Raw genomic sequence first — 25,583 nt, 5'->3', positions numbered from 1 at the left:
AGGCTGACATTCATTAGCTTGACCTGGGTCATATGCCCATCTCTGAACCAATCACCGTGACCAGGGAAATGGAATGTTCTGAGTGGCCAGGCATGAATCATATGTTCAATCTGGAATCCAAACTACATGGACTGACCGTAAAGAATTCCCTGAATAAAATGGCGGCCTTGATTCTGGCAGAAGATGTCAACCTAAAAAAAAACAAAACCAAAAGCAAAACCATGAGAGTCCAGTTCAGAGGCAAGGTGTTTATTTGGGACCAAAGAACTGCAACTCGGGGTACACAGAATTAGGTAGAAAACCAAATAGTGTCCTGATTATACGAAAGGGTCTCAGGATTTTTATGGGAAAAAAAGAGAGATAGATGAGGTAAGCTGTTTTTTTGTTTGTTTGAGGTAAGCTGTTTTTTTAAGAAGAGTTTATTGGTGTAAGACCAAGTAATTGATCAGGTGAAGTGTTCATTGATAAAAAGATGAGATAAAGCTAGATTTGTACTTCACTGGTCAGGTGAAGGCGTCGCTAGGTAAAAGATCATTGATAGTCCTTTCAACAGGACATTCTGGTTTCTCTGCTGAGTTGGAATGTTGGTGGTTTTGTCCAGTTCAGAGGTATAGAAAACAGGACTTGTAAGAAGGCAGTTCCTCTGGAATGGCTGCTACAGCTCTATTTCATATGGCTCCACTCATGTCATCTTTCATAGAGGAATGAGGACAAGAGGTGACCTCATTTTGTCCATGTGTGAGACACCCTTGAGGCCAGAGGTCCCTGGAGCCAAGTGCGCAGTCCCGTGAGCATCCATCCAGTTCTGCTGCAGCCACCACAGGCTTGGTCCTTGGACAGAGGATTACAGCAGCACTGGACAGCAGGCGGGAGGAGTCTCCCCACAGAGAGCTACGACACTACAGATGGTGCTTGCTGAAAAAGCAGTTCTGGGGAGAATTAGGCACAGCTGGTTTGTACAAGCCCCCAGCCAGATCTCCTTCAAGAGAGTCTGTAAAGGACAAAAAATAGGGGACCTTATTGGGGGAGGGGAGTAGGGAGATGCTAAAATGCCTCTAGCTCTTCAGAAGGCTAGGACTCCTCAGCCACGGTACCTGAAGCCCATGGGGGGCTGGCAGCTTGGGCTGGGAGGGCATTAGGGATGGTGTTCTTGCTCAGACACTCTTGCCTTTCTCCCTCCCTTCTTCTTAGTCCATCCTCCACCCTCACCACAGCACCCTCTGAACTATGCAGCCCTGTGAATGAACCCCTTCACTCCTGACACGAGTCTCTTGGGCCCTTGTATTCATTCAGTCACTAGATTAGTGCCTGCTGTGGGGCACATCCTGTGCCAGGAACTGCAATGGGTCCCTCGGCATAGCCCACAACCTCTCGGAACACACAGCTCTAGAAAGTGTGCATTCTTTACTTTTAATTGCACAAGTTATGCATGCAGTGATTCTCCTTGTAAAATATTCCAACAATATCTTTACTACTAAGGCCACTTGACTCCACTCTCCCCAGCCAGTCACTCCCTCCAAGAAACCTCAGTTATACATTTGATGTTTATCTGTTGAAACAATTTTCTACATATGTACATCCTAACATGTTCACTTGCAGAAGCATATAGCTTTTGTTTTGGTGACAGTTAAAAAATAGGTCCAAAAGGGTACACCATGAGAAGTCTCCCTCCAGCCCCATCCCCCAGCTGGGGATGTGCAATCCCCTCTCGGAGCAGCCAGTCAGGGTCACCAGTTTCCAGTGCATCTTTCCAGATAAGCTAGGCCAGAAGTCAGCAAACCTTGTCTGGAAAGGGCCAGATGATAAATATTTTAAGCTTTGTGAGCTTATTGGTCTCTGTCACAACTACTCAACTCTGTCATTGTATTGAGAAAGCAACCATAGACAATACACTAATTAATGAGCATGGCTCATTAATGAAACTTTGTTTATGGACATTGCAATTTGAATTTCATATCATTTTTATATATAATGAGATAATATTCTTCTTTTGATTGTTTTTCAACTACTGAAAAATCTAAGCATCATTCTTAGATAGCTGGCTGTACCAAGGGAGGCAGCAGGCTGGATTTGGCCTGTGGACTGTAGTTTGCTGATCCTGGTCTATGCACAAAAAAGCAAGTGCCCGTGAATATTCTTTCCCCTCTTTTTTACATAAGGAGAGCATGCTATACACATTGTTCTGAACACTGATTTTCTCACTTTGTGATATATCTTAAAGATCGTGCCACATCAGTTCATATAAAACTTCTTTTTTTTTTTTTTTTGCGGTACGCGGGCCTCTCACTGTTGTGGCCTCTCCCGTTGCGGAGCACAGGCTCCGGACGCGCAGGCTCAGCGGCCATGGCTCACGGGCCCAGCAGCTCCGTGGCATCTTCCCGGACTGGGGCACGAACCCGCGTACCCTGCATCGGCAGGCGGGCTCTCAACCACTGTGCCACCAGGGAAGCCCAGAACTTCTTCATTTTTGCCATTGGCATACATAGTATTACATTTTATTCCATGATAACACATGTACCATAATTTACCATAATTTCCTTAGCCCACCACTTATTGATGTGTTTTTAGGTTATTTTCTTTTGCTATTATAAACAAAGTTTCACTGAAAAATCTTGTATTTATTTGTATCTGTGTGCATTTTTAGCTTTATTGAGATATAATCCATATACCTTACAACTCATCCATCTTAAGTGTACAATTAATTGGCTTTTAGTGTATTTACAGAGCTGTTCACACAGCAGTACATTCAATTTTAGAACGTTGCCATTACCCCAAAATAACCCCCTGACTCTTTAGCTGTCATCCCCTCGAAGTCCTGGGCAACCACTTAACTACTTTCTGTCTCTCTGGATTTGCCTATTTTGGATATTTATGTGGAATCATAAAATATTGATCTTTTGCGACTTAGCATAAGGTTTTCAAGGTCAATCCATGTTTTAGCATGTTATGAGTACTTCATACAATATTCTACAATGTTCTATTGTATGGCTATACAACATTTTATTTATCTATTCATCAGCTTATGGACATTTCAATTGTTTCCACTTTGGGGCTATTATGAATAATGCCGCTATGAACATTTGTGTATATGTTTTTGTGTGAATATATCTTTCCATTTCTCCTGCTTATATGTCTAGGAGTGGAATTGCTGGGTCAGATGGTAACTTTATGTTTAACCATTTGAGGAAATGTCAGAATGTTTTCCAAGGTAGCTGCACCATTTTATACTCCCACCAGCAATGTATGAGGACTCCAATTTCTCCACAGCCTTGCCAATCTTTGCCATTATCCGTCTTAACTTATTTCTATATCTCAGGCTTTTTTCATATGTATATATATATATACATATATGTAGATCTTCTTTGTGATTGTTAAATGCTAGGTGGTATGTCAGAGCAAAACTGGAGCCCAGTTCAGCCATTCCCTCTTGATGGCTATCTAGACTGTTTCCAGCTTTTTATCAGTACAAACAGCACAGCAGTGCACATTCTTGTTTTACCTCCTTGTGCATAGAGTAAGCATTTCTTGAGGACAGTCTTTGAAGTGGAATTGCTGGATGAAGGGGTATGCACATTTACATTTTTTGAAATATTACAAACTACCCTCTGGAAAAACTCTACCAATTAACATTCCACCAACAGTGTATGAGTGCTCATTTCACTACATCCATGCCAGCCCTGGATATTGCCCCCTTCATTGATGCCAGCAAGCATCTTATTTTCATTTGCATTTCCCTCATTAACGTGAGGTTGAAATCAGAGCCATATCCCAACTTGCGGCTCTCCTCCTCTTTGGCATCAGGGTGCTGCCCCTTCATCTCTGTGTCTTTCATACTGCCCAGCCCAGAGCTGAGTGCAGCAGCTACGGATAAATGTTGGAGTCAGGCACTGTGATTTTTGCAGTCCTATGTGACAAAAATATGTTCTGAGACCCTACAAAATTCTACAGTGTCTTAGTTCTCCAAGATTTAATTGCGGATGTTAGAGCTCCTATCTGAGCTGTGCTGACTTCTAAGCCTTAGAGAAATCAGAAATCCTTGACTCCTGGTCTAGGGAGCAATTTTTTAGTAAACAGCAAAACAACTTGAATACCTGGTCAGGCTGGAACACGGGAGTCTTTCAAAACAAGTCCTAGGATCCTGGGAAGCAGGAAATCTCTTCTGTTGGAAACTTCCTGATACCATCATCCAAACAGAATGGAAAAAAACCTTAGGGGTCATTTAAAGCTATCCTATTGTGCAAATCAGGAGGCGGAGGCCCCAGCTAGAGAAGTGACTTGCTCTAGGTCACATAACTAGTCAAGAACAGAGCTGTGAGCGCAGTCCAGGTTCTGATTCCAGGTCAGTGCTCTTTCCTCAAAACATGTGGAGTCAGAGAATTCACCTCCAAACTCCTCCCCAAACTCCTCTGCTCCTAACAGGAGAACTTGACCTTTCTCAGAAGCAGCATAGAATGGGGATTAAGGGCCCTGGTTTTTGAACCAGACAGCTCTAAATTCAAAACCCAGTGCAGCCACCAAGGTCTAGTAACTTTAGTCTTTGACCCTTGGTGTCTTCTTCCTTGACGGTTAATATCACCTACATCACAAGATTATAGCTGTAGTTAGTATTATTTACCTCACAGGATTATGTCAGATTTAAATGAGCGAAATTCAGTAAGCGCTCATTAAACTGCCTTTTATGTTTCCCCTCTAATCTCCTCCTCTCTTGAGTGATTTGTCTGTGAGGGTGTAAAGATTAATTTATCAGAGTGTAGGGAATTCCTGGTTCGGACTCCATGCAGTTGGGGGGATCATGCATCCCCCCCGCTTTGTTACTTCACTTGCCTAGGCTTGAGTTGCCACTTCCTAAGTCACTCCTTTATTAAACCACCATTCACAGCAGAGGAACTGTCCGCATCCTCGTTTGTTTGCATTGCATAAATTAGAAGGAGCTGAGAACAAGAGTGCCTTTGACCTCAGTCAACCTTGGCTGCCATTAGAATCATTGGGGGAACATTTCAAAAGCACCAAAGACTGCACCCTATCCCTTCCCTTATCCCTTATCCTGATCAGATTGGTTGGGAGTGGGGTCCAGGTGGCTTAAAAGCTCTCCCAGTGATTCTAATTGAAGTCAGGCTGGCGATCCACTGGTCTACATGAGTAGAGTTTAACACGCATCTGAATCACCTATAGAGCTGGGCCCCGTTCATTCAGTAGGTCTGGAGCGGGGCCTATGAATTTGCATTTCTTACAAGTTTCCACGTGATATGGATGCTGTCGATCTGGGGAACATTCTTTGATAAACGCTGATCTAGATGAACCTGAGAGGACCTTTGGGTTTTTTCCTTCCCAGCATCATTTCCCCCTCTGGTAACAGCTCATGACTTGCCTTTAGTGAACTACCCCTCTTCATATCTTAGGCCACGGGTGTAAGCGATACTCACCCTCTTCCCAACTTCAGGAGAACATGACAAAGTCTGGCCAATCAACAGAATCTACACCCTGGCTCCGGGGAGTGATTGGTTTAGCAACGGGCATATCACTTAACAGTCCAGTGAGAGTCAGCCCTGGGATGTTTCCTGGAACCCTTGGGAAGAAGTGCTAAGCTGGTAAGTTGTAAACCTGGGGCTGCTGGGGAAGAACCTGCCTGAGGATGAAGCAGGTAAAGGAGGGCAGAAGAAGAGACTAACAGAGACCAAGTCCCGATGACACTTTCTTATCCCCTGGATCCAGCCAAGCCTGAATTTAGACCTAAATATTTCAGTTATATGAGTCAATAAATTCCCTTTTGGTACATCACAGGGAATATAACCAATATTTTGTAATAACTTTAAATGGAGTATAATATATAAGAATATTGAATCACTGTGTTGTATACCTGAAACTAATATAACATTGTAAATCAACTATATTTCAATAAATAAATAAATTCTCTTTTTGCTTAAGCCAGTTTGGGGTGGGTTTTGTCATCTGCAATTCAAAAAGTGCTGGGAATTCCCTGGTGGTCCAATGATTAGGACTCCATCCTTTCACTGTCAGGGGCCCAGTTTCGATACCTGGTTGGGGAATTAAGATCCCACCATAAGCCACGGTGCAGCCAAAAAAAAAAAAAAAAGTGCTGAGTACATGGAACATCTACAATGCCTTACCACCCAGAGGGTTGGATTCCAGGTTCTCTCCTGGATGCTACTCCCGTCAGGCAATAATCTTCACAAAGGCCCCAGAATGGAGCAGAAGAACTCCTAGAGGTCATTTACTGCCATTCTCCTCCTTGTTTATGTGGGGAGACCGGGGGGACAAGGAAGGGTGAGGACACGTCCTGAGTCATGCATACAACAAAGCCAAAGGATATCAGCCCTTAGCTCTGTCAGTAAATACACCCAAACCAGTGGGTGATAACAGCCAGCAGTGCAGTGCCAAAACACTGACAAGTTTCCTTCTCAAGGACACCCATACAGGGACAGGGGCTCCCTCCTTCAGCATGAAAAAGAGCATTACTGTGTCTTAGTTTCTCTAATTGCACTTGAACAAACACACAGATAAATGCTGTTGTTCTCTTTTTTTTTTTTTTTTTTTTGGCTGTGTTGGGTCTTCATTGCTGTGTGCGGGCTTTCTCTAGTTGCGGCGAGCAGGGGCTACTCTTTGTTGCGGTGCACGGGCTTTTCATTGAGGTGGCTTCTGTTGTTGTGGAGCACGGGCTCTAGGCATGCGGGCTTCAGTAGTTGTGGTACACAGGCTCAGTAGTTGTGGCTCACGGGCTCTAGAGCGCAGGCTCAGTAGTTGTGGCGCATGGGCTTAGCTGTTCCGCGGCATGTGGGATCTTCCCGGACCAGGGCTCCAACCCGTGTCCCCTGCACTGGCAGGTGGATTCTTAACCACTGCACCACCAGGGAAGTCCCAATGCTGTTGTTCTTAATCAACGAAATGGAGTTTATGGAAATGGGAAGAAAGTTTTTTCAGGGGATAAATATGAGCAAAAAGAGGAAAATGAAGCCCCCGGTAATCTCACTACCTGTGCTAACATTGACAACATTTAGGGAGCATATTCCTTTGTGTTTGTTTGCTTTACCTATGAAGATTTACATCAGGAAAGGTGGAGATGTGCTCTGGGGGACCCAAACTATCCTTCTCAGGAACGAATTGGGGTGAACCTTGGAAATGAAAGAGGAAAAGATTTCTTCCATTCTTGGGGGTTGTATCAGACAGGGTTCTTCGTGTGAGCACCAGAAATTAGAGAGCAGGGGATTTTTTTGGAAGGCCAACGGAAGCTTACACAATTGATGAAAGGCTAGAAGAGCAGGCTTGGGTCAACAGGACTTAAGGAAACTGAGGGTCAAGAAGCATAAGTAGGAAAATCAGTCATTTCCTTTAATAGGGACATAGGTAAGGATGCTATCAATGACCCACAACTGCTATTGCCACAAAGAGAATGGCCAGAAACCACTTCCTTGTCCTTGCCAGAGTTAAAGTCCTGGGAAAAGAGCATGTTAGAGCACGTGTTCCCCACTGATTCCCCCAGGTGAGTCGAGGAGGGATCTGACCTCTTTGACTTCAACTGGAGGAGGCCAGCAGGGGAAGAAAGGAGCCAAGAAGTACCCCCTCCCCAAGACAGTCAGGGAGGCAATTTCCCTTAATGAAGCTGGGGTGCTTTGGGGAGGGGGATGGGTGGTGTAGAGCCCCAAACTAAGAGCTACCCACTAGTGATCCTAGAGAGGGCAAGAGCATGGGGGCTGCTGCCTCTAGGGCCAGTTTATCACTGAGCCTGCAAACCAGTCCCAATCTACTACCCTAGCACACTGTTGGTGTACCTCTGAACAAAAGCAGCCATGTTTGAGCGTATGTGGAAATACAGAGCTGTTACACTGGGTGTCCAGGCTATGTGTCATGGAATATGTGCAAAAAAAGTCTTTTCCCTTTCCCACATCCCCCTGGGAAGCACCTGCAGGACCAGCCAGATGGAATGTGCCTTGATCAATGAAGTGGTTTCTTTAGAGGGTAGGGGCTGTACCTGGGGCTGGGTGTTGTCGACCACGTGTCTCCAGGCGGTGGAAGAACACGGCCTTTAGGCAACCAAGTTGCCCCTTTTCAACAGTGCCCTCCTATGGCCGTCTCAGCAACTGCAGGATACCTAGTGGTCAGGCTTCTCTGTTCTCCTTCAGGAGATGGCAACTAAACTGCCCGTTAGGACTAAGTAACTGCTCTGAGAGTTATCCTGGAAGAGAGGGCCACAGGTTGGGAGGAGAGTCATTCTCAGAAGAGGTGGGATGGGAACTCAAGTCATTCAATTTTAGTAATAAAAATCACGTGACATGGTGCTTCCCTGGTGGCGCAGTGGTTAAGAATCCGACTGCCAATGAAGGGGACACGGGTTCAAACCCTGGTCCGGGAAGATCCCACATGCTGCGGAGCAACTAAGTCCGTGCGCCACAACTACTGAGCCTGTGTGCCACAACTACTGAAGCCTGCGTGCCTAGAGCCCATGCTCTGCAACAAAAGAAGCCCGTGCACCTCAATGAAGAGTAGCCCCCGCTCAACAGAACTAAAGAAAGCCTGCGTGCAGCAACGAAGATCTAATGCAGCCAAAAATCAATTTAAAAATAAAAAGTATTTTTTAAAAAATCACGTGGCATAGCATCCTTCTACGTAAACACTATTCACCAAGATCCTTTGGGTACTGATCTCCTGGCTAAAATCCATCCAGCTGTCCTTGAATCTGTCTCACAGTTTTCCATCATATATAACCATGAGGATATCATGCCTCTGCTTGTCCACTGCCTTGCTCAAGTTCAGACATACTATGTCTCTATCATTTCCTTGTCAAAGAGGGAATTGAGGGGCTCACTTATTGAAGGGAAGCGAAGGAACTAAATCCCTGACCTTCAATGTCCCCTTTATTTCTGGGGGTGGTTTGTAAGAAACTCACAGTGCACTGGAAGTTCGGAGCCTTGATCCTTGCTTCCAGCTTGGCCATTAACTTGCTGTGTGATCTTGAGCAAGGTGCTGGAGCTCTCTGAGCCCCACAACCCTCCTCAGGCAAATAACCTCCACAATGCACATCTCAGGGCTGCTCATTGGTTTGAATGAAGTTAATGTTGCAGAAACCTAGAAAAGACAAAATAAGTAATTATTAACAACAAGTAATGTGGGGAGATTTTCTGCTGCAATATTGGCTTTTCTGCATCCGCAGAGCTGAGGAACTAGGAAATAGGGTTCTGGTTCCGAAAAACAGCTGTTAAGGGATCTTTCTGTGTGTGTGTACTTGTGTCTGCATCTCTGACTCATGTTTCTCTCTGCGTGTCCCTCTGGGTCTCTATCTCTCCCCTTCCCCCACTCTTCCCTTACCTTTTCCCAGTCTTAGGCCAGAGCTGATGTTTCTTCACAAGTGACAATTCAGGGCCCTTTTAAACCAGATCTGCCCTCCCCTAATGGTTGTGCTAGGCAAAATGAAGCCAAGTCAAGACACCTTCTGGGTTTCTCTGGCTCCAGGCTTGAAAGGTAGAGCATTTCAGTTTCTTGCAAGTCCCAGTTAAACAGGGCCTTAGTGGCAGATCAGGGCAGAGAAGTCCCAGGCTGCTGTACTAGGCTCCTGGGGAATGGGGTAGAGGGAGAGGTGGGGGAGGGGATTGCCAGCAACTTGGTGACTGATGGCTTCAGGCCAAGGTAGGCGGCACTGATGCCACCATCTCAGCCCTGCTTCCTGCCCACCTGCTGGCCTCTGCCAGCTTTCTTCCTCTCTAGAGTCTCTGGGGTCAAGACAAACCTGGGTACAAATCCTGACTCCCCCATCTGCTCACTGTGTAACCCTGGGCAAATCATTAACCTCTTCTAACTGGATTTCTTTGTCTGGAAAATGAAGACGATAAGAAGTTGTAAGGATCAGGTTGAATAATACCATAGCATAGAGTGGGAGCCAGCAAATTATAGGCTGTAGACCAAACCTGGCTCACTCCCTATTTTTGTATAACCTGCAAGCTAAGAATGGAATATTTCTAAATGGTTGGGGGAAAAAAAAAATCAAAAAAGGGTAGTATTTCCTGACATTGAACATGATATGAAATTCAAATTTCAGTGTCTCTAAATAAAGTTTTATTGGCACACAGCCACACCCATTTATTTATGTATTGTCTAGGGCGACAGAACTGAGTAGTTGGGACAGAGACTGTATGTGGTGCTCAATGCCTAAAATACTTTCTGGCCCTTTACAGAAAAAGTGTGCCTACCCTGGGCACAGGTTTAAGAGTACAAACTACCTGGGTTCAAATCTCTGTTCTGTCACTTACTAATTTTGTGACACTGGGAAGGTCATTTAATCCATATGTGCCACAATTTCTTCTTCTGTAAAATGGGGATAACAATTGTGATTAGGGGTTGTTTTAAGGATTAAATGAGTTAATATTTGTAAAGCGCCAGGACCAAAGTCTACACGCAGTATTATGTAAATAAACAAAGAAGATCATGTATATGAGGAATTAAGCAATGATCTTGTGTTATGGATTTGGTTGGAAGCAAAATCAGAAGGAATGGTGGCTTTATCCCTGATACTGTCCTGGGCAACATTTTTTTGTGTGTGTGTGTGGTACGCGGGCCTCTCACTGTTGTGGCTTCACCCCTTGCGGAGCACAGGCTCCAGACGCACAGGCTCAGCGGCCATGGCTCAGGGGCCTAGCCGCTCCACGGCATGTGGGATCTTCCCGGACCGGGGCACGAACCCGTGTCCCCTGCATCGGCAGGCGGACTCCCAACCACTGCACCACCAGGGAAGCCCTGGGCAACACTTTTTTGGTCAGACACTTGAATGAAGACATCTGAGGTAAGACAGTGGAATGCATGGAAGGTGTGTACGGGAGTGATTGTGGGAGGACGGAATTGGATTCCTAGAGACTCTGTCAGGAACAAATGCACTGACTATACAGGTGACAATTTGGAGGGCTAAGCCTACATGCGGCTGGTTACTCTACAGAGATATTAATGTGTGTTTTGTCTTTTTGGGGTTTTGGTTTTTGTTTGTTTTGCTGCTATTGGACATTAAAGAGAACGAGAGCTGGTTTCTTGTCTCCTCCTTGACCACCTCACCTCTCCAAGAGGACAAGATTTTGCATTCATGGAGTCTTGAAAAGAAGTTGAAAGTGGAGGCGTTTCTCCCAAGGTGGAAGAGGGTTTGGAAGACTTGAGATGAGCGAGGAGACATGACATAGTAGCAGCATGTATGACATCCATTTTAATACAAAGCATAACGTGCCAAACCAAAGTGAGTACAATCTCAGGCCACGTTAATATCAATAGAAGTAGGTCTTGTAGAAAGAGGGAGGTGATGTCCTTCCATCTACTCTGGTCAGCGCATGTCCTATCCTGGGCAATTTAAGAGGGATGTGGACACATTTGGTGGTATCCCCATACCTTCTCATCAGTTGCACTGGGTTCTTCCCCACCCTCATCATCCCTGGCCCATAGGAACAGTTGATAAATGCCAGTAGCTCCTGTCTTCCAATCATTCTCAATTATGCAGAACTCACTCACTCTTCCCTGGTGAAAGCGGGCCTGGAGGATGAGTCCTGCTTCAGATCAAAATTTCTACTTTATCAGCAGCTACAAAGACATTAACCTGATCCCTGGGTCAAAGTTTAGCTTGTTCAGCAACTCCTAGAATCACCTGGCCTTAGGAGATCCTGCTTAGGCCCCAGTGGTCTCAGAGACTGGGTGGCCCATCTCAGTCTTCAAGGACCCCTGCCATGTGCCTACAGCCTGATTTCCCAAACTTATCTTCCACTACTCCCCTTTACACTTGTATAACTCAGCCAAAGGGGAGCACAGTTCAGCTTTTTCAAAAGCATGTACTATCTTAGTCGTTTTTTGGTTGCAAGGGGCAGAATGCCAACTCAGACGGGGTTCACCAAGAAAGGAAAGTTTATTGGCTCATGTGACTGAGATGTACAGTGCTGTCTGGCATCAGGCCCAGTTGTATCCAGCACCTTAGGATCTCTCTATCTCAGTCTCTAGGCTCAGTGTTAGCTTCATTCGCAGACCAACTTTCCCCTAGGAAGTTGTAAAATGGTTGCTGAAAGCTCCAGACTCAAATCTGGAGCTCAATGACCCTAGTAGAAATAGAATTTCACTCCCCCAAGAGTTTGAGCCCAAGGCTCAGGAGATGACTCTCAGGGAACAGACTGGGGTTATCCCAAATCAAGTCCTGTGGCAAGAGGCATTGAACACAACAATTGAATAGGCCCAAGTCACATGCCCCAAGATGCAGGGGAAGAGACCCCATTAAGAGTTGGGGGTACAATTAGGGTCCGTGTTTCTTATACCCAAGACTTGAGAGTGGGAAAGAGTGGTTCCTAAAGGACACTGCATTCTGTGATTAGAAGCAGTGGAAACAGGTGATGGTCAGGCAATAGCTCATGCCCATCACCACACATGCTGTACCATTCCTCCTGGCAACCTAGTGATCTGGTATCAGTCTGACAGAGAGCGAGGGAAGTAAAGCCAGGAAGAGCACCTCTGGATGTTGGAGGGAAAGGCCTGCATTTCTTTAGGACACCTTGCTGGCTTTGGGAGGGGACTGGAAGAGAGGATGAAGGAGCCATGGGGAAGATTTTGAAATCTGAAAGTTGATCTTCCTGCAAAGATCATGACTAATGAAAAGAGAGATGCCTCTGGAGACTGGGCCCAGAATCAGGGAGGGAAACCCAGGAAGCCGGGGAGGAATTGTGCAGCATACACTACCCAACAACCTTCTTCCCCCTCCATCCTTCTTTGAAGAGCCCTATACTGTTCAGGTGTCTACTCAGCCCAGCTTCAGGGTGAATCATGATGGCTCCAAGCCTATCATGATGCCCCACCCTTCTTGCCAGCAACTGGACTAGGTATGAATGTGTGATGTAATTCTGACCAATGATATGCCGGGGCCTTTTCAGAACCATTTTCTTTACTGACAAAAAGAAACACATAGGAAGACACACACAGACCATCCCCCTATGCTGGACACTGTCATGTCTGGAAGTGCAGCAGCTATCTTGTAGCCAAGAAGAGAGCCAGCCTGAAGGCCATGTGACACCTGAAGAGGACAGAGAAGAAAAATGGAAAGAACCTGAGCCTTTGCTTATGACACTGAGCCACTGAATTAACCAATCCTGGAACCATCCTACTTTGGACTTTTTAGAGTGCAGTGTAATAAGTTATCCTTATTGCTTAGGCCAATCACAATGGAGTCTTCTCTTACTGTAGCCACAGCACACTAAATGACTCACATAGGCTTTGCCTTATTGAAAGAGTATCTGAAGAGAGAGGACATTTCCGACACTGGGTGTTAAGGCTCTAGGCAAGCTGCACAGCCACTCTGGGAAGTGCAGGGTGGTGGAAAGAGGATGTGCTTTAGAGACATATGCCTAGATCCGTCACTTATTAGCTGTGTGCTCTTGAACACATTCATTCACCTCTCTAGGCATCAGTGTTTTCATCTGTAAAATGGGAAGAATAACCTGTACTTCATCCAGTTGTTGTAAGGATCGAAAATGTGTACAGAGTTCTCACATACAATTATAACGGTCACATATGGAAGGATCGCTTTTGTCTGTACATCACTGGACCAGGATCTCAGTGATGTCCAAACAAACAATGACTGATAAAGCGATGATACTTTATCAGAACCTCCTCAGAAGCTTCTTGAAAAATCCGGATTTCTGGACTCCATCCATGGGGATCATGATTCAGTAGATCTGAGGTGGCATCTGTGTATTAGTCTGGACTCTTTCTTTCTTTCTTTCTTTTTAATATTCCAAACCCTTTATTTTTAGAGTATCAGCACACTCCCAGAAAATTAAGTTCACAGTAGTTTCTGGGTACCATGATTTTTTGGGGGAGAAAAACAAAGCTCCCAGGGTGATACCTATTATCCCCATATTCAACTTCCCCTTCTCCTTGTCTTCCTCCTCCTTCTTCTTCTTCTTTGCTCTATCCTCTTGGATAGATGGGTTGAAAAATTATATACCCTTAAAGATGTTGCATTCTAACCCTCAGTACTTGTGAGTGTGATCTTATTTGGAAATAGGGTGTTTGCAGATGATCAAGTTAAGATGAGGTCCTTAGGGTGGGCCCTAATCTAATATGATTGAGTCCTTATAAAAAGGGGAAATTTACACACAGAGACAGATGCCTAGAGAGGGATGACCATGTGAAGACACAAGGAGAATATCATCTACCAGCCAAGGAACATCTGAGGATACCAGAAACTAGGAACCCTTTGAAACCACCAAGATGCCAGTTTTCTCATATGGACACCAAGGGGGGAAAGTGGCGGGGTGAGGGTAGGGGTGATAGCCTGGACTCTTTCAGTTTCAAGTTGCAAATACCCAACTCAAACTGGCTGAAGCAAAAGAAAAAAAAAGAAAGAAAAGCAAAAAAAAAGAAAAGAAAAGAGTAATTTATTGGCTCATACATTTGAATAGCCCAAAGGAATAAACTACAGACATGGCTGGATCTAGGTGCTCATAACATGTCATGAGCTTGCTCTCTCTCTCTCTCTCTTCTTTCATCCCTTGTCATGATTTGCCTCTGTGTTTGTTTCATTCTTAGCCAGCAGTCCCAGGCCAATGGCTACCAGCCTAGAGCCTCCGAAAAAAGAGAGCATCTCTTCCCCTACAGCTCTGACAAAATCCTGGGGCTGCCTGCTCCAACCTAGCTTTGACCCCTGGGCTGATCCCTCTGTGATTGGCCCGGCCTGGGGAACAGGCTTGACCCTGGAGACCACCCAAACTACATGGGGCCGTGTGAGGCAGTGACAGCTCTCTAAGGTAACCTAGGGGCTCTCCTCAGAAGAAGAGGAAATGGGTGCTGAGCAGACGAACACGCTACAGGTCTCAGAATCTGTATTTTTTACCCAGTCACCTGGTTGATTCTGATGCACAGGCAGGTTTGGGAATGACTGCTGGACAGATCACTGGTTTTAGGACTCACTAGAGCCATGGAATCCCTCTCCTCCTAGAAAATCTTAAACAGGAGAAAATAAACAAAATAGATATCCCAAAATGGCCCTGTCCTAGTGGAAGGAGGGGTTTGGGGGCCTTCTATCATCCCCCAAGCAGCCCCTAAAGCCCCCGCAAGAGCTCCCTTGAGCTCCCTGATTTTGCTGTTCTCTTTTCTGACTCTTCAGCCCTGCATTTGGTGCAGTGGACTGGGTGGGGTGGGAGGAGAGTCTCAAAGAGCTCACCTAATGCTGTGCCCGCTTCCAGCCCTCACCCACGCCTCAGCAGCCAGTGCCAGAGGAGTAAATAGGGACAGGAAGGGCCAGTGGCTGACTTAGAAGGTGCGTCAGACATGCCACATCGGATGCTTCTAGCTTTGAAAGCCCATCCTGGCCCGAGGCCAAATGGCTTCATGGGCTCTGCAGAGCACTGGGCCCTGGGGCTGCGTGGGCGTTGATGACCCGCCTGTCTGCCGGTGACAGAGGGGATGGCGGCAGGACTGCATTAGTGGTAGCAGAGGGAGATGCTACAGGGACACACTGGCTGGGGAGACGTGGCAGAGGATGAAGTCAATTTCACACTTTATTAGTCAGTCTGGGGCCAACTGAGGCCATCCTAAAACTGGGCTGAAGCCCCGACTCTCCCTCCTCCCTTCACCAGCAAGAAAGGCCTTTATCACCTGAAACTCTTCTTGTTGAAGGAGTATTTTTTTCTACTCAAAACCCCATAGCATTCAAACAAGGAGTTGGGATCCCTTTTATTCTGCAGGAGACAAAGCTGAGGGGTGAACAAATCTGATGTGTGTGTGTGTGTGTGTGTGTGTGTGTGTGTGTGTGTGTGTGTGAGGCGAGGGGGGGAGTGGTGTTGAACCACGTTGTTTATTTATTCATACATTCATCCCTTACCTATTCAACAGACATATATTGAGAGCTTACTATGTGCCCGGTGCTCAGTGTAATAAAGCATAATGTCCTCAGGGAACCCCCATTCATTCCCCAGCTTTTCACTGAGCACCTACCAGGTACCTGACACCATGTCAAGCTCTGGGGATGCCGTGTGAATAGGTAGACACAGCCATTGCCCTCTTGGAGCAAGGGAGAGACCCTCAAGTAAGAAGGCAATTTCAACAGAGAGGGATAAGGACCCGAGTAGAGGCACACACAGGAAGAGCACCGGAACCAAGAAAGGAACGCTTCCTGGAAGAAGTGATATGCCACTGAGACTTGAAGGATGACTTGGACAGGGGACAGGGGAGCGGGAAAGTGTGTACCACCCAGGTGAAGGAGTGAGTGTGAAGCGGGGCAGAGAGAGAGCAGTGCAGATTCAGCTCAGCCAGAGCTCAGAGTTCAAGGAGGGGAAGGGATAAACAGGAGCCAGACCATGAAGCCGTGGTCAAGAACCCTGGAAGGACCTCCAAGAGCCCTGATTTCAGATCTCTGTTTCTGAAAGCTGACCCTGGTGGTGGCCCTGTGAAGGACGGAAGCCTGGGGGTTTGCTGGCGGTGGGGATGGTGAAAAGTGGGTGTCTTTGGGAGATCTGAGTGATGGCATGCTCTTGGGGCTGGTGGTTCTCTGTAGGCCAGAGGTTGAGTACTCGAGACAAAGACTGTACTGGGAGTCAGATGAAGCTGGGTTCAGAACCTGCTCTGTTCTTAACACCTATGTGACCTTTAGCAAGTATCAATACCTGTACCTCTCTGTGCCTCCTTCATAAAATGGGACTCTATATCCATCTATTGAGATAATAGTGCATTGAAAGGCATGCACACGGGGTTTCTGTAAGGGACATGAAAAACCTTGCGAAGACAATGGAAAGAACTCAAAACTCAGTCCATAGGAAAACATCTCAATGCAATCTCATCTGCTTCCTGCCTTCTTTAAAGCAATCATAGATCCAACGTTTTCTCCTTATATCCAGGGTGGAGATCCTAGCTCTGGACCTCTCTCTGTGGCTTTTCTGGACACTTGACTTCTTGAAGCCTCAGTTTCCTCATCTGTAAAATGGGGGTGAAAATACCAACTTGGTAGGGCTGTTGTGGGGAAGGACTGAGATGTGTGTAAGGTGCTTAGCACAATGCTTGGTACATAGTAGGTGCTGAATAAACAGGAGTCTCATTAATATTCTCCATTCTTATCATCACTCACACAGGAAACATGAGCACTTCCTTTGTGTCAGATCCTGTGCTGGGCATCAGAGACGAACTGAAAATAATAAAAATGTCTGTAATTGTTTATTAAATGCTTACCTGATCTAATGGCTTTTTATGTCTGTGTACATTGACGTTAATTAATTAAATCCCCATATCAATCTTATGCTGTACCTACTATTATTGTCGACTCCATTTTACAGAAGAGGAAGCTGATGCTCAGAGTAAGTGGACAACTTTCCCAAAGTCACACTATGGGTGAGGGAAGTTGGATTTGATCCTTCTTAGTCCGGTTCCTGGGTCCACACATGATGCCACCCAGCCTCTCAAGGGTCAGCCGTCCAGTGAGCCGCTCGGGACCTCCTCGATTATGAGTGACAGCTAGTCCACACAGTGGTCAAGCACTCTGGCATCTGACTGCCTGGGTTTGAAGCCCAGCTCTGCTGCTTAGAGTCTGTGTGGACGTGAGCACGTTACTTAACTTCTCTGTTCCTCTGTAGAGCGAGTGACAGAAACACCCTCATAGAATTGTGTGAGGTGACAGCCTAAATGAGATAGTGCATCCAAAGGCTTGGCCCAGTGCCTGGCACACACAAGTGCTTGAGAATGTTGGCTATTATTTTGAAGCAAAAGGGGAATTTACTGGTGCCCATAAACAAACTACAGAAAGGATGGGGTGGCATTGACTTTGGGTCACTGAACTGTGGGACTTGAACACTACCAGAGGGTGTCTATTGGTCTACCTGTGACTCTGTCTGTCTGTCTCTCTTTTCACTCATTCTCTGTTGCTGTCTTGTTCTCTCTCCCACCCACCTGTCCTCCCTGCCTCCCTCATTTTCTCTCTTCTCTTCCCATACCGGCTTCATTCTCTTGGGATCATGTTCCCAGGATGTGGGACCATGGGCCTCAAGTAGGATTGCCAGTTAAAATACAGGGCACCTAGTTAAATGTGAATTTTGGATAAACTAGGAATAATTTTTTAGTACAAGCATGTGCCATTTGGGACATACTAAAGGTTATTTGGATTTAGAATTGAATGAGATGGATAAAATCCTTATCCATCTTACTTTCTAATGAGGGAAGCAGACAACAAACAGATAAACTAGAAAATAGGAGGGAGTGGTGCAGTCTCTAATGACAGTAAGACAGGGTGATGAATAGTGAGTGCTGGGGTCAGGGTGGGAACAGTTGGACACTGCCCAGATGGAGCGGTCAGTGAAGGCATCACTGAGGAGCTGACCTGTGTGGCAAGAAGCCAGCCAAGGGCAGATCTGGGGGAAGAGTATCCCAGGGAAGGGAAGGGCCAGTGCTGAGTCCCTGAGTCAGGAAGGAGCTTAGGGTAATTGAGGAACAGAAACAGAAAAGCAAGTGTTGGCCGTATCACAGTGATCAAGGTGGAAAGTGGTACATGGTTCGGTGGGAGGGAAGCAGGGCCCATCACACAGGCCCGGTTAGGTCTGAGTAAGGAATTTGGGTTTTGTTCAGTTTTAAGAGGTGTGACATTCTCTAATTTACTTTTTTCGAAGGATCACTTTGACTGTTCTATGGAAAGTGGGTGAGGGGGAAGCACAAGGGTGGGAACTGAGAGACAGTCCAGAGGCTCCTGCAGAAGCACAGGGGAGAGAAGAGGAGTGGAGGTGCTGGAGAGGGAGAAAGTGGACAACTTTCAGGAAGGTTTTGGAGGTAAAGTTGACAGCCCTTGCTGAAGGACTGAACATGGAGGGAGGGCTGCGAGGAAGAGAGGAAGCGGAGTGAATCCCAGCTTTGTTGGCGTTATCCCTTACAGGAGCCTAAGGAAGCATGACAGGCAGTGATACAATTCAAATTCCATATTTGGTTTTATTAAAAATAATGTAGGGACTTCCCTGGTGGCTCAGTGGTTAAGAATCCACCTGCCAATGCAGGGGATACGGGTTTGAGCCCTGGTCTGGGAAGATCCCACATGCCGCGGAGCAACTAAGCCCGTGCGCCACAACTACTGAGCCTGTGCTCTAGAGCCAACGAGGCACAACTACTGAGCACGTGAGCCACAACTACTGAAGCCCGCGCGCCTAGAGCCCATGCTCTGCAACAAGAGAAGCCACCGCAATGAGAAGCCCGCGCACCGCAACAAAGAGTAGCCCCCGCTCGCCACAACTAGAGAAAAGCCCACGCACAGCAACAAAGACCCAACGCAGCCAAAAATAAGTAAATAACTAAATAACTAAATAAGTAAATAAAATAACATTAAAAAATGTATTACGTGCATATTGTAATACATTAAGAAAAACAAAAACTACGTTATAGTCACAATACAAACTGCAAAAAGGAAATCTGGACCAGGTGCTTTTGGCTGGTATCTGTCCCCTCCAGGTGGGGACGGGGACACCTGACTCCTAAGGGGAGTGCCATGCCTTGGAATCTCTGGCCTGGGATGTGGCCAGCGGGGTGGTGTGAAGGGGAAGAAGATAGATGTTGAGATTTTTCCAGTTGTGTGCGTGTCACTGTATTTTTCTTTTATGTTCTGCCGCAGCTTTTGGTGAGGAGTGGGGGAAGGGTGAGAAAGAATTTGAGGAAAAAAGTTTAGCAATGTGGGAGGAAAGAAAGTATTGGGGAGGTATACTCACAAAGGCATATCAGCAAGGCTGTCTTCCACTGCTTGGCCTGGGGCTGTGAAGAAGCTTCTTGGGAGGATGAAGATGAAGTAATTCAAGATGGCGAGCTCTAATCACCAGGGAGTATCCGAGGACGTGGTCACATTACATTCCCAGGGGAACAACCTTTGGCCTCTTAAGACATCCACTTGCTTTCAGTTTGGAAAGAGCTCAGGCAGTGAGGGGCTATTTTTTCAGAGCCTGAGGTGGTGAAGGGTCAGGAACACAGATGTTAGAGCAAAGGTTGAAAGTACAAGGAGTGTTAGCCCAGAGAAGACTCGGGCTGGGGTCACTGCTGGCAAAGCTTAGGAGGAGTACATTGGAGGAGGTGGGAGCCAGTAAAAATAGCTGTGTCTTCGAGGATCAATCATTTAAGCAGCACTCATATGTCCTAGACTGCCAAAACCTCCACGCGTGATCCCATTTCCACATTCCAACGGCCCTCTGAGGTACGACTATTTCCTGGTTTACCCACAAAGAGGAAAGTGAGGTTTTAGAGACATGAAGTAACTTGTTCAACGAGGTCACACAGCTGGTGAGTGTGGAGTCAGGATTTGAATTTGGACGTTTTGCAATGTGAAGTCTGGGCTCCTGATTACCACAGCCTCTTCATCCCAGACCCTCTCCCACGTCCAACGCATCTTGCTCCCTGGGTTCAATCCTGTCATCAGATGGGAGGATTTCCAGCAGCTCTGGTCCCCGGGGCTCAAAATGAAGTCCCTGTGTCCAGCTCTCCATCCTGCCTCTTGCCAGGATCTTTGTATTTTTAGTGGACCTGATCCTTAAGTCCCCAGGGCCTAGTACTTGAACCTCAACCCAAAGACTGGGATCCTACTGCCTGCTTTCTGACCTAGCCTTGATCTCTGTCCTGCCTGGACACAAGGTGATAGCTGTCCTCAAGTGCCCCATTATGGTTCTGGACACCTACTGCTCATCCCCACGTCTCTGGGGAGTGTGCCCTGAGATCACTGTGACCTCCCAACCTCACAACTCCTTCACCTGACTCGGCCTTCTTCCTAGCCTTGGCAGCTGGAACCGTGTTGCCAGCCCCAGCTCTGCTCCAGGGGAGAGGCCTGGGGCTCAGTACTAACTAGACACCAGCTTATTCCTACAGAATAAGGTCCACAGTGCCTGGTTGCTGTTGCGATTTGTGTTTTCTTGTTTGTTTTTCTTTAGTTCGCAGGTCTTGAGAGCTTCCTATGTGCCAGCACTGGATTAATCACGTAAAGTGGATTTCCTCACGTAACCCTCAAAAAGCCCTGTGAGAAGTGAACAGAAGCTGTGGTGATTGCTAGTAGTGCACTAGCCTTTCCCCAGACCAAAGGCTCTGCTGATGTGCCTGGAATCAGAGATCCCAGAATCAAGACAAGCAGGCTTTTTCCTGGCCAGAAGCCTCATCTCCACTTCCCGTCTCACTGACCGGGGGCTCACCATCCCTCCTGAGCCAGGGCCAGACTCGAGGCACTGTGGCTGGAAGGAGGCAACCCTCTCCTCCTGCCCACAGCCTGGCTCTGCTGTCACACAATGGCCCTTGGGTCTCCTCTGTGTCCTTCTCTGGGCCCTGCAGAACAGCTTCAGTTGGCCCAAACAAGGGCTGCTCGGCAGATTCTCACAGCCACTGACCCTGGAGCGTGACCCACTCAGCTGCTGTCTATAGCTGAAGACACTTCCAAGAGATCTGGGCGGGGAGGGCCGGACTGTTCCCTGACCCAGGGAAGGTACAGCAGACCTGGTGATGGTCCCAATCTTCTCTGAGGGCTCGGCAGCCTGAGGGGCAGAGGTACCTAGGAGCCCCCCAGCTCTACTACCCACTCCCTCCCTGTATCCCTAGCTGCTGAGCTGCACAAGAGTCACTGTCCAGTCAGAGAGAGAACCACTCCATGCCTTGTGAACAGAGGGACTTAGGGAGGAAGTTACACAGGTGAAAGAAGATCCTAGAATCACCACAGGGATTAACAACAGCAAAAAGACACTCTAGTCTTTAGGTTGGAGGAACGCAGGGAAGAGGCAGCGTTATTAAGGCCCAGTATCTGAAGCTATCTTACAGAAACTGGAAGTATAGCCAGGCCTGTCCAACGGGACCTAAGACCAAGAGGGAAGGACCATCCAGTGGAAGTGGGAACCATGGAGAAGACCAGCCAAGGCAGAGATGCTGCCTGAAGCAGAGAGAGGGAGAAATACCTTGGGTTCTCCCCTCCTTCCCCCTGCCAGTGCCTCCCATTGGACAAACCCACCAGAAAACCAGAGAACAAAGGAGCCTGGGCAGTGTAGTTCCCTGAAGTACAGAGCTGAGCTGGGCAGGGAAAAAATGTGAGAGCAAGCAAGCAAATAACCAACCTCTGAGATGTGAGCTGCTCAGAAGGGGTGGATGCAAGTCCTATGCCCACTCTGGCCCAATCCTCCTAAGGCTCAGGGCTGTCCCAAACCTGCAGCCACTGAGCTCTCTCTCTACTCACAGGCCTCAAGGATGCCCAGACCCCTGAAGACAGGCAAATGGTCCCAAACAGGGAACCCAGAACCACCCTGAGGTATCCTGGAAGCATGGTGGTGGCCTGAGACCTAACTGAACAGCATTAGCTGGTGCTCCTGAGCCCAGCATAAGTCAGAGCCCTCAAGGACAAATCTGATCTCACCCTCTCCTTGTTCCTGAATCTGCCAGTGGAGCCTCCAGCAAGGAGTCGTTGTCCCCAAAGCTGCTGGGTCCCCTTGGAACACCCTGAGAAGATGCTCCTGGATGTAAAGGGCCCTGAGCCTCTGACCAGAGTTGCTGCTCCAGCGCATCTGCATGCCTGATTATTGCCTGAGTACCTGCCTGACTTGTCCGGGTGCAATGGACTGCAGAAAGCCCTCTCGCTGGGGAGAGGCAGGAGAATCTGGGCCACTCCTGCCCAAGGTTGGGATTGCCCTGGATGGGGAAATCTGCCCACCCTGACCCAGACGCAGCACCAGAGAACCGGACAAGGGAAAGTCCCAGGAATGCTTTTGGGGTGTGACAGCAGCCTCTGAGGGAAGGGCTGTATCCAACCTCTACTAGGCCCTCAGGAGCCGGAACCAGGGGGCTTCATCTACATAAGGGAGTAGCCAGGCCTTGTCACCATCCCAAATATAGAGAGAAAGGCAGGCCCTGCAAACCTTCCTCCAAATGTCATGCCATCTTTTCTAAAGTCCCCATAATAATATTTATTGAGTGCTAATGAGCCAGGTGCTGGGCTAAGCGATATTATATCAGTACCTCATTTATTCCTCAAAAGAACCTTGTGAAATAGGTACTATGGAGAGCCTCATGGGTGGTCAGAAAATATGGCCCACGATTGAATAAATGTTTGATGACAACAATAGTAACAATAGCAGAAAACGAAACAGTTCTCCCCAGAGATCCAAGGAAGGAAAATTAACATCTAATGAAGTAGTGAGTGAAGTGGAGACACATGACGGCATTTCACAGAAAACAGATGTGAAGCTAATTCTTCAGAGGAGATTCTCTACCAGGGCAGCCAACCCACACTCTGTGGCAGAAGATGCAAAAAGGGGGACCTGTTGTGACCCACACAATCTCCACACAGATTTCACATCAAAAATCAAAACAAAACCCTGGTTTCTGGCTTCTCTTGAAAAATCAGAATCTCTGGCACCACTGGGCCCTCATTCTGATGTGGCAACACTGGTTGAAGCCAAGAAGCTGCAAGCTCCTTAGATGGAATATGTATGCTGTGGTCCACCACAGTCCCTGCCACTCCCTAATGTCTTTCACCTGGCCCTTCCTCTCATTTGAACCACCTGCCCAGCACCCTGGGCGTTTCAATTTGCTGAGGTGGCGCCTCCCAGCCCAATCTCAGGTGATTCCTAGAGCCCTGCTGCCACCTAGTGGTCAGAGTTCACATATTTCCTCCCTGCACAGCCGTGATGCTCCTGTTGCGATCCGCCACCATTCACAAGTGTTTCATTTAATCCTCTCACTCACCCTGTCAGAACAGGAATTGTACCCATTTTACAGATGAGAAAAACAGAAAACATAAGTTCAAAAATTACTGATAAGAAAACAGAAGAACAAGGTTAAGTGAGTGGATTGTTAAGGAACCCAGCTCCTCGGGATGTTGCCAGGAGTGGAATCCAGTTCTTTCCTTACCCACCAGTCCAGGTATTTGAGTCTCTGCCCTACCACAACAGATCCTAAAATGACTTTTCCACGCTGGAAGGTAGGTCCTGGTGGAGGAAGCCAGCGACTCCTTGAGAAAAGACAGAATTCTACAGTGAGTATTTTTTGGGCTGAATAGGGAGGACAACGCAGGCTGGGGGCCCTCACCAAACTTCCCCACATGCAGAAACCACAATAAATGAGTCTGCTACTTGCCTATGGCCAAGCGGGCCTTGAACTCAGGGGTTTTAAGGTCAAGTGCTGGGCACTTCTCATACCATTACACTGCCTCCCTGGGCCTGAGAAGGCTTCCCCTTCCCTTTTGCTTCCCCCAACCCTACTTATCCCACAAAGCCAGCACCTGCCCCACTTCCTCCAGGAAGCCTCCCTGACCACCTCAGCGACCCCAAAGCTCCTCCTTGTCTGAACACCTATGAGCCTGGTAAATAGCACCCTTCTGGGGCTGACAGCATCCTGCCTTGTGGTGCCAGGTGCTTGTCTGTCTTTTACAGCTGGATGGGAGATTCCTTGGAAGTAGGTTTCAGTGTTCCCATCCCATCTGGGCTGTTTATCTGAGCAACGTGTATTGAACATCTATTACTTGAGGCATATGACAGATGCTTAGGGAGATTCCAGGATAAACCAGAACTTGCATCCTAAAACACAACTCTGGGCGTGTCACTCCTCTGCTTGAAACCCTTTAGTGTCCCCCACCACTGCCCTCAGAATAAACCCCAAAGCTCCTTACCAGGCAGACCTCACTAAGCCATCTCGCACTGTACCCACCACCCTTACGCACACCCTGTGTTCCAGCTCTATAACATTTTAGTTCCCTGATGAGCTGTGCTTGCTCTTAACTCTGGGCCTTTTCATGTGCCCTCCCTCCCACCTTCATCTAACCTGTTACCCATCAGCTTGGATATCACTTCTTCCAGGAAGCCCTCCTTAGCCACCAAGTCTGAGTCAGGGGCTGGCCTCTCCCCTGGGCTCTGGTGGCACCTGTTATCACCCTATCCTAACAATTAACACTGTGTTTAACTGTTGCCTTGTCTGCCTCCCTCATCACACTGTGGGCTTTGGGAGGGCAGGGTCCCGATCTCTCTGACTTCTCACTACATCCCCAGCAGCTAAGGCCAAATCCTGGAGGCACCAAAGATGTGCAGTAGACACTCACTAAATGAACACATGAATAAAGGAGGTGCCATTTTTATATATGGCAAGTATCTAGTGAACAAATGCCACACTGGGGCATCTGACCATCCAATGGTTAGAGTCACACAAATTTCAGCGGCATTTCATCTTCATACTCCTTTATTCCCAGTAGTTGACATCAGTTATTCACCAAGCTACTCACCACATTAACCAAGAATTCGCTCATCTTTCCTTTGATATTGTAATCTTGTCCTCATGTCTAAAACTAGGTTGGAGCCCAAGAGATTAAAGAGGTCTCACTCTGTTGCAGGGAGCAAGGGTCACCCTTGTGAATCAGTCTTCACCTCCTGAAAGTCTTGTTCAATTCACAGACAAATACCTTTGTAAGTCTAATATGTGACAGTCCAGCATTGAAATACATAAGTCACAGGGCAATGGTTCTAGGTATTTGGAGGGGGAAAGGCACATTACACAGAGTCCCCTGGAGAAAATTCAGGCCATTCTCCATCTTCTCAATTATGCATTTTCTCACCCTTCAGTGACTTTTAATCTCATCCCCTAGGAGAAACCATTACCCA

At 47.2% G+C, this 25,583-nt stretch overlaps 1 protein-coding gene across 9 annotated transcripts in view; it reads right to left on the bottom strand.

The window, feature by feature from the left end:
• Positions 1-233: 233 nt before the first annotated feature.
• Positions 234-25,583, bottom strand: part of ARHGEF37 (Rho guanine nucleotide exchange factor 37) — a 110,148-nt gene continuing 84,798 nt past the window's right edge. For 5 of the 9 annotated variants that reach the window (XM_060143954.1, XM_060143955.1, XM_060143956.1 and 2 more), the window contains 3 exons: positions 19,692-23,944; positions 8,903-9,081; positions 234-991 (listed from right to left, as the gene is read on the bottom strand). In XM_060143954.1, coding sequence (XP_059999937.1) covers positions 23,744-23,944 — 201 coding nt within the window. In that variant the 3' untranslated portion in view covers positions 234-991; positions 8,903-9,081; positions 19,692-23,743. The remainder of the gene's footprint in view (positions 992-8,902; positions 9,082-19,691; positions 23,945-25,583) is intronic. The other 4 variants (XM_060143957.1, XM_060143953.1, XM_060143951.1 and 1 more) reach the window with 3 other exon arrangements.

Source organism: Lagenorhynchus albirostris, chromosome 3 (assembly GCF_949774975.1).
Source record: "Lagenorhynchus albirostris chromosome 3, mLagAlb1.1, whole genome shotgun sequence".
Taxonomy (NCBI): domain Eukaryota; kingdom Metazoa; phylum Chordata; class Mammalia; order Artiodactyla; family Delphinidae; genus Lagenorhynchus; species Lagenorhynchus albirostris.
The sequence above is the reverse complement of the archived record's forward strand: the minus strand, read 5'-3'. Positions and strand labels throughout refer to the sequence as shown.